Source organism: Sinocyclocheilus anshuiensis, unplaced genomic scaffold (assembly GCF_001515605.1).
Source record: "Sinocyclocheilus anshuiensis isolate Anshui unplaced genomic scaffold, SAMN03320099.WGS_v1.1 scaffold1346, whole genome shotgun sequence".
Lineage (NCBI taxonomy): Eukaryota > Metazoa > Chordata > Actinopteri > Cypriniformes > Cyprinidae > Sinocyclocheilus > Sinocyclocheilus anshuiensis.
The window spans coordinates 1,868,893-1,882,010 of record NW_015555726.1 but is presented as its reverse complement, the minus strand read 5'-3'; the positions used below and the strand labels follow the sequence as shown (position 1 = coordinate 1,882,010).

General features: G+C 39.9%; 1 protein-coding gene across 1 annotated transcript; it reads left to right on the top strand.

Moving 5' to 3' along the window:
* Window positions 1–12,907, top strand: LOC107672679 (centrosomal protein of 170 kDa-like). Its single transcript, XM_016465984.1, has 19 exons — window positions 1–75; window positions 1,734–1,889; window positions 2,382–2,471; window positions 2,569–2,647; window positions 2,877–2,935; window positions 3,544–3,697; window positions 3,780–3,917; window positions 4,173–4,646; window positions 5,340–5,725; window positions 5,868–5,996; window positions 6,191–6,326; window positions 6,409–7,779; window positions 7,874–8,117; window positions 8,903–9,008; window positions 9,333–9,470; window positions 9,710–9,798; window positions 10,214–10,307; window positions 11,078–11,129; window positions 12,081–12,907. Exons 2-19 carry the CDS (start codon window positions 1,785–1,787, stop codon window positions 12,317–12,319), a joined length of 4,083 nt encoding a protein of 1,360 aa, XP_016321470.1. The 5' UTR covers window positions 1–75; window positions 1,734–1,784; the 3' UTR covers window positions 12,320–12,907.
* The last annotated feature ends 211 nt before the right edge of the window (window positions 12,908–13,118 follow it).

Sequence of the window (13,118 nt, the reverse complement as noted above, 5' to 3'; positions counted from 1 at the left end):
GGGCAGAGCAGCGCTGCTCCGCGCACAAGAGCAGACGGGTGTCATTTATGGAATAAATACATTGGGATTTATTAGGTAAGTGATGCACCGTGTTTTATACACTAACCACAATTTTAATGGACACATACGGTTTTAAGTTTAAGAGCAAATATTTTGCATGATAGAAATGAGCAATTGGCTGTCATGAGCTCTAGAGGCGACCGATCCGGCCTATTACGGACTGGAGGTCTCTAACGGCGTCTGATACGTGATGAAAACAGTAGCACGCTTATTTAAAAATATTTAGGCCTATACATGCGTGTAGCCTATAGGCTTCACCTCATGAGCGTTATATAGTGTATAGTGTAAATGCGCACCGATATTAAAAGCAAGTATTAAAATATGCGCTGGGTGTATATGGTGAGCGACTGTATCTTAGAATAAACATCAGATCTGTCATTACCGGTACAGAACAAGGCCAATGCTTGAAGGCAGAGGCGGAGACTGACGCTCCTCTCACACGCAAATGATGCGCTGCTTCTTTAGATGATGATAATGATGATGATGCACATATGCATATAAGGTTATTCTAACCTAAATATTTCCGCTCAAAAGCTAAAAAACCACGCTACATTTCTATAAAAGAAAATCAGGCGTATGCAGCTTTATGTAGCCTATGTATGTATGTACTGTATTTATTTATTTATGCATCCTAGAAATGAGACATTTTTCGCATTACAGAAATGAGAATGATGGAAGTTCTAGCATTACAGCAACGGGAACTGGGCAGATGGACTTAAATTACATGAAAATGTACTGTTAATTGGTATAATTTTTCTGATGCATCATCTTCTTGACATGCTCACTTATTTGTCTCTTGTGGATTGCTACAGACAAATTGGGTCATAGCAGTGTCCGGTTAGTCAGCATGCTGAATTGAAGATGGCTCCCTTTTGAATCATGACTTTGGCATTTAAATTGAACTTGCCTCATCCAACAGGAAGGTGAATTAGAAATCTGTGGCAAAGTAAACCGACTGCAAATTCATCACAGGTCCCATTTCCTACTTTTTGTCAAGCAAACAACATGGTATCAATCAGACGGTTCAAGACGAGAAGAAGCGGTTCAAAATAACTCCTTCAAGAACAGGACATCACGGATGATACCTTTTGATTCTAGACAAACAACACACGATGTGATTGCTGAAATATTGTTTGGAAAAAATTATTCTCGAGGTTTTGTTACTTAAGCACTGTGTTATTTGGTATAGGTCTAGGTAAGCAAGTCTCATTTCTCATGGGTCCCCTTCACTGGTTGAAAGACACATAATTGCTCAAAATATTGAAAGCATTAAAGAAGAGAACCTGATTTCATCCTTGTAGAAGGGAAAGAGGTGCATTGTTTCAGTTGTTAGAGGAGTCAGCTGCCTGTCTGGTGCTGTGCAATAAATTATCCAATTTTTTCAAGAATGGAGGAATTCACTTCCACAGGGTGTATTTAGCCTCATGTACTACTCTTTAAATCATGCAAATTTATAGAAAGCATTGCTCATGCCAAGCTGTATGGCCCCATTATTATCTTATATATAAGACTAGGATCTATCAATGTGTTTGTTGATAGTTTGTTGTAGTTATACAGCAGATAAATTAGGCTACTATAATTCCTCTATATTCACCTAATACAAGTAGAGCTGAGCTTGTCTGATTCATCTGTTGATGAATTCAACTGTCAGTTCCTCTATGACCTCTCAACAGAATGACCTAAAGAGAGTTCAGGAGGAAAAGAGGAGGCCTGGTTAAGTCAAGATGAGTTTGACATCCTGGTTCTTGGTGAGTTGTGGGGGAACAAGGCACCGCCTTCCCCGGGAAATGATCTTCGTGGGACGGGACGACTGTGAGCTTATGCTGCAGGTAACATGATCACTGTCACTCATACACATGCAAGCAGGAGAATAATGTCATTGTCCTTTTAAGGTTAGAGTCAGCTCTCCCTGGATCCATAACTGTGTATACTGTATATGGCACTTTCCACAAACGGTGTACACTTTGGTCTTACCCATGGTTTTTTTGTATTTGAGAGCTTTTATCATATTATCTAACATAAAATTAACACACATGAAAAGAAGGCAAACCAATCAAATGTCTGTCAAATGTGTGTCATGCACTTCCAATCAACCTGGCTATCAAAATGATTTTTCTTTAATTTATGAGAAAATTGGTGCCAAACTAGTTGAGTGATCACCTATTTTGTACTCTGTTTGTGTAAAGTGCCATGCAGAAATTTGCTGAGAATTCAAAGATAATTTCCTCCAGCCCACCTTCACCTAGAACCCGGCATCCACTAGTCTATTACACAGCCAATTATTTATTCCCATAATCCTTTATCTTTTCTTTAAATTCCAGTCTCGTAGTGTAGACAAGCAGCATGCTGTCATCAATTATGAAGTAGCTACAGATGAACATAAAGTTAAAGACCTGGGCAGCCTGAATGGGGTGAGAAATGTATCCATTCATAATATATATTAATTTTGTCTTCATTGGAATGCTAGAAAGCATGTGGTGACAGCTGACCTCTATTCCTCTTCTGTAGACATTTGTTAACGATGTTCGTATTCAAGAACAGCAGTATGTTACTTTGAAAATGGGTGACAAGCTACGGTTCGGCTATGATATCCTTTCAGACGCAAAATAAATCACATTTTGATTGTTAGGTTTGATTTGTTACACTTTAGTTGGTTTGTACAACCACAATATAACATATTGGCTGTGTTTAAAAATGTAAAGACCAAAGTATGCTCTATGTAATTATGATTGGACCAATTCAATGCATGCATTTGCATTTCTATATATATATATATATATATATATATATATTGTTTTCTCCTTAACCCATCTTACATATCAACCTATTTACCGTGGTGCGTGGAGAGTTACATGTTCCAGAGGAAGCGCTGAAGGTAATAAAAATGCAGTAATACACAAGTATTCAAAAGTTTGGGGTTTAAGTAAAAAAATTAATAGCTTTATTCTGCAAGGATGCATTAAACTGATCCAAAGGGACATTAAGACATTTATAATGTTCAAAAGATTTTTATTTGGAATAAATGCTGTTCTTTGGAATTTTCTATTTATCAAATAATCCTGAAAAAAAATGTATCACAGTTTCTACAAAAACCTTAAGCAGCACAACTATTTTCAACATCGATATGTTTCTTGAGCATCAAATCAGCATTTTAGAATGATTTCTGAAGGATCATGTGACACTGAAGACTGGAGTAATGATGCTGAAAATTTAGCTTTTGCCATCAAAGGAATAAATTGCATTTTAAATTAAAATACAAAATAGTTATTTTAAATTGTAATAATATTTCACAATATTACTGTTTTTACTGTATTTTTATCAATTAAATGCAGCCTTGGTGAGCATATAAGATTTATTTCAAAAATATTTTACAGACTTAAGGCTTGATATAATCTCTGTCAATATGCGATTAATGTGAGTCAGGCCTATAGGACAGTATCTAGTATTCTGTCTTGACTTTCTTACTTTTACTTTAATGGACAGCACGAAAAGTTCACCAGTCAGTTTCAGCTAACCAAGAAGCCTTCGCCATCAGGGGAAACCAGCAAAAGCCCAGAGGCCAAAGGGTCAGAGGGAGGAAAAGATTCTGAGGCCAGACCTTCAGAACCACCACCAAAACCAGAAGAGAAATTGTCAGGTGAGTAGAAGATGGGTTGTATGTGTGTTTACAAAGAGAGACATGTAGCTTACCAAACTCAAGTATCTCAAACTTTCAACAGGAGACATAGCTGTGTTCCACAGAGGAACTCCTCTTTATGGACAGCCATCTTGGTGGGGTGATGGGGACGCAGATGATGAAAATTCTGGGAAGCACGATGCAAAGGCCTCTGAGCAAAAACAACCTAGATTTGAAGCAGGTAAGATTCACTCTCAAAAAAAAGGTACAAAAGCTGTCACTGGGGCAATACCCTTTTAAAAGTGACTAATATGTACTATTGTACTATGTGATATGTACTAAGATAATAATATGTACTCTTGAGGTACACACAAAAATGCTCCTTTTGAAAAGGTACTTCCCCAGTGACAGCTTTTGCACCTTTTTTCTGAGAGTGTACATTGTTGTCAAGTTCATTTGATGTGATTTCACTTGCTTATGTTATGCGTTCATGCAGGCTGTAAGGACACCGCAACAAAGACGCAGGTAGGGCCAGGAGCCACAACACAGAATTTAGGGACCCAGGAACCAAGCTACTTTGAGATCCCCTGTAAGGAGACTCCTCCAGTAGGTGGAGACACAGGAGAAAGCCTCGCTACTAGTTCAGAGGCAGTTGCGTCAGCTTCCACAATCCCTGCTCTGGAGGGCGGAGCACATGGACATGCCTCCTTCACTATAGAATTTGACACAGTGGCTTTGGGGAAGGGCAAAGAGCGAACTTCAAAGGGCTCTCAAGACCATCGACAGCGGCCGAAAAGAGGGGCAGGGGAGGAGCTGAGTGCCTTGCAGGCTGCCATGGTGGCAGCGGAGGTAAAGGTGGCAGACTGGCTGGCACAGAATGAGCTGCCACTAGCTCGCTCTGAATCTGTTGCTGAGGAGGATGGAGACAGCGTAAAGAGTGATGTGCCGGTTCAGCTGAGGAGCCTTAGAGGTAAGGTGAAGGAGTGATGAGTTACTGTTGGTTCTATTTGTTTAATGCTGCGTATAAGGGTCAGAAAAGAATAATAAAAGTGTCTAGATGTTTTAAAATACATCTTTCAAGGTAAAAAGTGACAAAAAATCAAATAGGATGAACTTTTAATATAATACATAACACAATGTATCATTTAATACATAAATATCATTACCTTGTCTGGTGAGTTGCACCACATGACATTTTACAACTGGAAATAACCTTGTCATTAAAAAAAGTCAAATCATCTAATATTTTAAGAGACTGTGTGACTTAAACAGAGCCACGAAGGCCTGCAGGTGCCCTCTGTACAGTAGTTAATAGTCTTAACAGTTTAGTTTTTCCTAAGAAATAATAAAAACAACTTACTAGGTTTTCTTCTTGTAATTTTTTGAATGAAGCATTCTTTATCAATATCAGGACAGTTGTATCACTTTGAAATGTCTTAAATGTCACCCTTTAAGAAGCTAAATTAATTTTTGTTCAGAAATTAGGAATAATTTATTTTTGAGCATTTTTGAATAAATTAATAGATGCTGACAAAAAAAAATTGTGGATTATCTTTGACCTATGAAGGATGAAATGCCCTCTGGACACCATTGGCTGCATTCACTGGTGATTGGTCATGTGCTTTCAACTATGTTTCTTTATGTTTCTCTCCCTCTTTTCCAGGCAGTAAACATGAGGATGGCACACAGAGTGACTCAGAGAATGCACTGGGAGAGCAGCTCGGTGGCCGGAGGGTGTTCCTGCAGGAGCATTACAGAGGAAGGCAGGGTGTGCAGAGGACAGAAGGGCCTTTCTGTGGGAGGGAAGATCTCTTCCAGCACAAACCGTCATCTGCAGATAAAAAGATGGCACCAGTAGGGGGTGAAGTTGGCAAAAGCGCTCACCATTCTTCGCCGCAGAAAGCCAACGTGCCCAGAGAGCAAAGCACTGGGTCTCAAGAGACTCCAAATAGGGGACATATAGATGACCAAAGTGACAGAGGGACCTACACAATTGAGCTGGAAAATGGCAATGCTGAGGAGGAAGAGGCCAGGCATATGATTGATAAGGTAGACACGCAGGAGCGTAGAAACTATGTTTTCTCATATGGTTGAAGATGTCAAAATTGATAGACTTTGAGTCCTTTGTGAAATGGCAATGACTGGTCAGTTTCTGATATGCAATAATGATGCTGAATGTGTTATGTTTTAGGTTTTTGGGGTGGAGGATAACCAAGCCCTGACTAAACTGCGTTTTCCAAAACACCAGAGAGATAGAGGAACCATCTGTCCGAGATCTGGAGCCATGGAAACCAGACAAGCTGGTTATTTTGGTGCAGAGGTATATCAGTAATAATTGGCATAATTTTCTGGAGACATTATAAATTCCTTGACTATATTCTGTAAAGACCATCGATATCAACATCAAAAGACACTATGTAGGCTTCTTGGAAACCCAAATCTTTCCAAGTTGTCTCAATCATTTGTTTCTCAGATTTAAAAAAACTCAAATTTACTGTCCATTCTTATTTTAAGGTGCTACCAGATGACTTGGTTGTAGTAGGCGGTCCAAGGTGGGTCTCACAGTGGGCAAGTTTGGCTGCAAATCATATACGGACGGATCCTGAGGGATCCGGGGCTGAACCCACCATGCTTTCCACAGATGAAAAAGGTTCAAGGCCTGATAAACATCTCAAAAACACTTTGGTTTTATATTACAGTTTGATTTTTATGATTTTCTTTTGTTTCAACAGCTGATATCCGTGCATCTGAACGTAAAAGAAGGACTCTCCCGCAGCTCCCCTCTGAAGACTCTGCTATGGATCCACTGGCTCCTGAGGGCACACAGAGCCAATCCAGGCAAAAAGTCCCTTCATCAGAGAAACAGGATCTAGAACTTCAGGAGAAAGTAGATACGATCAATAGAATCTCTAAAACTGGGCAAAGAGTTTCAGGAATGGCCTCAGCTAGCATGGACGTAGATCGGTCCAAAGTGAACAAGCCAACTCCGCCCAGAATCCAGAGTAAAGCTGGTCAACAAGGAGCTCAAGCTAAAGAGATAGAGAAGAAACAAGATGATGGGAGACGAAAGAAAGGAGATGAGGACCGAGAGAATACAGGGAAGCCTCTACTGAGGCAAGAGAGCTTTACAGTGGAACGGCCGACTGCTAATGTTCCTCTAGAGCTCATACCTTGCATCGATGGGCCCAATGCCCACCAGCCCAGGGAAATGGGAGTCATCAATGAGGGCATTGATGCTGCCACCATGCTAAAAGACTCAGAGGCTGTGGCTGCTTTTCTGGAAACCACTTTATCAGACCTTGCAGATCCACCGAGCTACTCCCTGGAGGGGTCTGTCTCACCTGAATCTGACATTGATACGACAAGCACGGTCAGCCAAGCTGGAGGAGAAAGAGGGCGTAAGGCAGCCCAAAGGAAACGATCAGCCGGAGGTCCAGGCCGTGAAACAACCAATAAAAACACCAGTGCCAATGAAAGAAAAGCCAAAACTCAGCCCTCTGGCTCAGCTGGCTCTAGGGCTTGGACGTCTCTTGACCTGACAGACGATGACTTGAGTTCTTCTCTTACCCAGGACGCTTCGGTAAAACGACCTCAGGGCCGGGGTCAAAATACCAGCTCTAAGGCAGAGCCAACAAGTGGCAAAACCAGAGGAGCAAAGTCGACTATAGCTCCTGCACCGGCCAGCTCTAAACCAACCACCCTTCCACGGCCCAGACCCACACGGGCTTCCCTTCTTCGCCGTGCCCGACTGGGCGAAGCTTCCGACACTGACCTTGCTGATGTCGATCGCATGTCTGTTGCTTCAGAGGCCTCTACCGCCAGTTCTGCATCGAGGCCTTCGGCTGGGCGCAGGACTCTCTCTCGGATTGAAGCGCTTGCTCAGCCACGGAGGCCACGTGTGGGCTCTCCTTCAACGCGGAGTGACTCAGAAGCTACATCAGGCAAGATCAGGGGCTTTGGCCCACGCCCTGCCCCAGAGAGTGCACTGCGGCTTGGTCTCCGCTCTACAGTGGCCTCTTCCTCTGTAGCGGTCCCCAGAGCAAGAGCTAACAGCGCTTCCAAACTGCCCGATAAGTCTCCATATGTTCAAAGTACACCTGCAGGTCAGACCTTAGGGTAAAAATGTACTAGAAAGGATAATTGGCTGAAAATGTTTCAGTTGAAACAATCTTGTTCTGTTATACGTCTTCCTTATAGCTGGTGGAAGGTGGCGCCGGGTACCTATCGAATACGCTTCTACCTCAGAGGATGAGTATGGCTCAAACCGTCACCCCACTCAACACACTCGCCCACACCAAGTGGCTCCACGGGTGACCCAGCTAGGGGGTTCCGCCCCTGCAACACCCAGCCCTGGAGGCATCTCCATGTTGCGACACCAGTCTAGCAGAGAACAGGATGATTACATGAGAGACTGGACTGCCCACAGTGAGGAGATCGCCAGGTAATAGCTAACAGCCAGTGTCAGGCAAGCTACTCAAAAATATAGCAAGCTAAGCTACAAACTACAAAAATGTGATAAGCTAAGATGAAGCTAGCCTTTAGAACTAGCTTCTATAGCCTACTACAATGAAGCAACTTCATAATCTGTGATATATTTAAAAATGTGATTTGTTCAATTGCCTGTTTATTAACAAAACATGCCCAACAGAGGTGTAAAAATATTATATTGCAATTTGTTGTGCATGTCTGTTTTTTGAGGTGATAAAGTAATACTAATATGACATTGCATCACCGTATACAGTCAGGGCAAAACACTTTTAAAGGATGTCAGTATTAAATTCTTTAAAAAGAGTTTTTATAGGATGCGCATGTTTTCAAACATTGCTCAAAGAGTCATTTACACTACCGTTCAAAAGTTTGGGGTCAGTAAGATTTGGCATGTTTTGGAAAGAAGTTTTAATGCACAGTTTACACATCTTGCTAACAACTCCAGCTGATTAAAACTCAAACTATCAGATCTATTGCTTTGTGGGCAGCAATCCGACATATGGTGCAGCAGCACTGCAAGTCCTTTCCTGATCCTGTTCTCCTCTCTCCTCTCCAACTACCACTAATATCATCTTCATCTTTAGTGATGCTCATCACTGCTTATGTCTTAGAAAGTCTTTATCAGCTACCTTTGTATTACAAGCAAAATCTGCTATTACTCATTAATTGATCTAGTAAATTAATGATTTACTACATTTATTAGATCATTAATTTTTTGTATTCGTTTGATTGTTACAGAATCAGTCAAGACCTGGCTAAGGATCTGGCCATGTTAGCACGTGAGATCCATGACGTTGCCGGAGAGATTGACTCTGTTAGTCCTTCCTCTGCTCCCGCAGCTTCAGTGAGAATACAACAACATCATTACCAGAGCCTTCCATATCTATATGGACCATTTAATTCTTTGGTGCCTGTAGAGATCTATATCAATACACATCGACAAGTCTGTGAAGGACTTTGGTTTTGCATGCTGTGCATTGTTCACATAATTAATTCAGTAGTTAATTAAATGTGTGCTGGCATGTTGATGGTTTAAGAGATCATGATCCAATGCTGTTATTTTGACAATATAGGATAATAGGACAATAATGCATGCAGGTGGACATGCTTTGACAGTAGTATGTTCTATAATCAGTGATATAAGCAATCATCTTGCTGCCTCTCTCAGGCTGAGGACCGTGTGTTTGAGGATGTTCTAGGCAGCGCTCCAGAGCTCAGTGGCAGAGGTGTGGAACTAAGACATCGCGGTGCTATCAGCAGTCAGGATTCCCGCGCCATCCGCCGCAGGACCTGGAGCAGAGAGGAGGTAAATCTTCTAAATCTCAAAAATCTTACAGCTTGCACCCTGTTAGTTAACATCATGATTAGACTGTATCTGTTACTGGAAGCTCCAATTTATTTTGTTGCTTATGTTCCACAAGAGGGCGCTGTGTTTATTTTTGTCATAACAGAAGCGGAATCTTAACATGTGTCTCGGAATGCAGCTTATTTCTTATAGTGACAGCATAACAAAAGTGCCACTCTCTGCTTATTCTGCATTCACAGGGTGTGCTGGACATTTTGCTGATGGCATCAGTCTCCCAGCTCTCAGCAAAAATCAAACAGGCCGTGGAAAAGACAGCCAACAAAATCAGGTATACTGCTCAGTATGCTACACCCCCCCCCCCCCCCCCCCCCCCCCCCCCATCAAAAAAAAATGTGCATGGCTTTAGTTTTTATAAAGGCTGTGAATGCAACATATTAAATTAGTATCATTAAGTATTTAAAAAAAAAAAAAAACCTAATGCTATAATGTATTTTTATATTTTCTTCATTTATTGTTTAATCAGTTTGATTTTAAAATGTAGACAGTTGAATGTCCCTTTTTATTCAAATCTTTGCATTTTATGTACAACCTAAAATCAATTTAAGGGAATATTTATGATAATGTTCCTTGTGCATCTTTGACCTTGACTTGATATGCTTTTATACAAGTGTACAACATTCATAGTTTTAGTTCTGGAAGCTCTTTTGGAAGGCCACACATTCGATCTATTACTGTTCATGCAGGATTTTATTCAAAGACAAGGATCGAAAGTGGGAGGAGATTGAAAGCAAACTGCAGGCAGAGAATGAGGTGCCTCTCCTCAAGACCTCTAATCAGGTAAGAAGAATTTTTTTTTTAACAATGGTAAAATAAAATATTTATTTATTTCCAGATATATATTTATGTATTCTTAAATAATCCCAAAAATTAATGAAAAATATTTCATTATATGTACAGTATATGTACAGTATGTACAGTAAGTGTGCTACACGTTTTGGTAGTGCTAATTACCTTCCTTGTTTGTTAGTCATTTTGGATAAAAGCATCTTCAAAGTGAATAAATGTACATTTAAACGTAGGGGTCTGAGGACTTGGACAGGTTTTATTTATTTATTTTTTTTTGGAACGAGAGTGATTATTCTTCCATTGACCGTGAAGCTGTCCTGATGTTTTGGTAGATGTCAGAGTTCATACATCACAGGATCTCTCAGCTAAATTAGACTGAGCTTTTGACTCATGGTTTGTCACGGTTCAGATTAGGTTTGAGGCGCACCACCTCTGCTCAGTGACAGGCCAGTAAATCTAACACTGTAATGCAGGCTGGCCTGAACCGAACTCTTGGAACTTCTGAAATGAAGAAGCTGTTAAGCAGTGGAAGAGCACAAAAACCATGACGATCAAATTGAACATTCTCGATTTACAGTGCTATGATATTTATATGAGTTTGACCAAAATCATGTCAGTGTTACAAAACTGAATTAAACAGCTATAGCAACATTATTTAAAAAAAGTTCATAAAAAGTTTGAAAAAGTTCATTTGCTTGTAACTAAGTTCTGGCAGCATATGATGGTTTTCTATTGAGTCTTTTTTATTTGATCACTCTCAGGAGATTTCCTCCATACTCCAGAATCTAAAAAGAGTGGAACGACAGCTGCTAGGTAAGCAGTACTGAGGTGTTCTTGTCTTGTTCCTTTTAATGTCTACCATGCAACATCCTCCTGAGACCCAACAAAAAAAGTTTTTGGTATTTAGTGTCATTATACTGTAACTTTGTGTACTAATATGATGTGGAAATAAAGTGATTTTAAGTCATGCAGTTTTTTCCAGCCCTCAGATAACTTTATTTGACATCATTACCAAACCACTAAGTTTATTATTATTAAAATCTACCATTATCTACCGTTCAAAAGTTTGGGGTTGGTAAAAATTTTGGATTATTTAATGTTTTTTAAAGAAGACTTATGCCCACCAAGGCTGCATTTATTTGATCAAAAATACAGTAAAAACTGTAATATTGTGAAATATTATTACAATTTGAAAGAACTGTTTTCTGTTTGAATACATTTTTAAATTTGATTTATTACTGTGGTGGTAAAACTGAATTTTCAATAGCCATTACTCCAGTCTTCAGTGTCACATAATGTTTCAGAAAACTTTGTTTTGGGCTTATTTTTTCTTTTGCCCTTTTTTCTGTATTTTTCTATGCACTATAGACATACAGTATATGTATAAAGTACTGTTCTTCTTTCTATAACATTTTCTTCTTTGAGATGTCATATTTAAAGGCAAAGGAGAAGAATTTGTCATAACTAAACCCCCACATATAAACACAGAATTTCCAACTCCACAATTTCTTCAAGATACAGTGGGACTTCAAATGTGTGATGATATATTTATAGTTTCAGAGAAATTCGCTTAACACCAATGTTCATCCACAGAGTCTCTATCCTGAAATGTTCCCAGGAGTATAGATCCAAGGGTTGATTGTTTGTTTGTCTATTTATTATTTGACTGAATGATTAATTGTCCTTAGTTGCCGTGGTAAATCAGATATATCAGATATACAAGATACTCAATAAATATCTTTTTCTTGAACTCTCAATCCCCAGTGATTGATATAATGGTGGACCCTGATGGCACGTTGGATGCTCTAAGCAGTCTGGGTCTGACCAGTCCACTTATGGCTGAGAACAGAGTTAGTCCTGGCTCACAAGGTCCAGCTGGCAACCATGCTGTGGACGTATCCACGAGTACGGCAACACTGCCCTATGCCTACTCAGAGGTCGCAGAACGAGATCTTGGCCTGCAGGAGAGAAGCAAAGAGCAGCACACTGCCGATCAAAGCTAAATTACTCTGAACCGTTTACACTGAGATCCTGCACTGGTTTCCAAAGGCCAGGTCAATGGGACTTTTATGTGAATAATGTGAGGTATGTTGTAAAACTTCCTATATGGCACTGCATTTAAAAGTTTGCTTCATAAATTCTATGTATCCATGGACGTATTTTCAAAAATTAAAGAAAATATTTTGAAATATCTATCAACTGTAACATCCCGTAGAATTACTGCACACAAGCATTAATTATTGTGAGTGTTCGTCTTAATAATCGGCAGTACTGTAGATGTGCCCAGAAAGATACTGACTGTTGAACAGGAAGTGAATTGTGAAAGTGTTAAGCTATGATTTATCAGAAACTGTGTTCATGCTGTGCATTGTCACGTGTAAATCTTTACACAAAGGGTTAAAAATTAACACTCTTCATGCGCCAAACTGACCAGTTTAATGGTATTTTTATTAGTCCAGGTGATATGTGAAAATAATGTTCACTTTTACATAAAAGCATGAAATTTGGTACACTTGTATAGTTTGTGGACCTAAACATTTTCAGAAATGGAGCCATCGCAAAAACACCTTGTGGTTGCCATGGCGACCATTTTACTTTCTGCAATAACCAAATTATGTATTTTGTGTCATAGCTCCTGAACCAAACATGATAACACAGAAAAGGTGATGTCTAACCCTATGTTTTGATGGTCAAGGATTACAATGATACCATAGACAAAAACATAAACTGTTCAGGTGAAGAGTTAATGGTGAAATCAGCAATGTGAGAAGGAAATAACAGTATCTGAGCATCATAGTATCA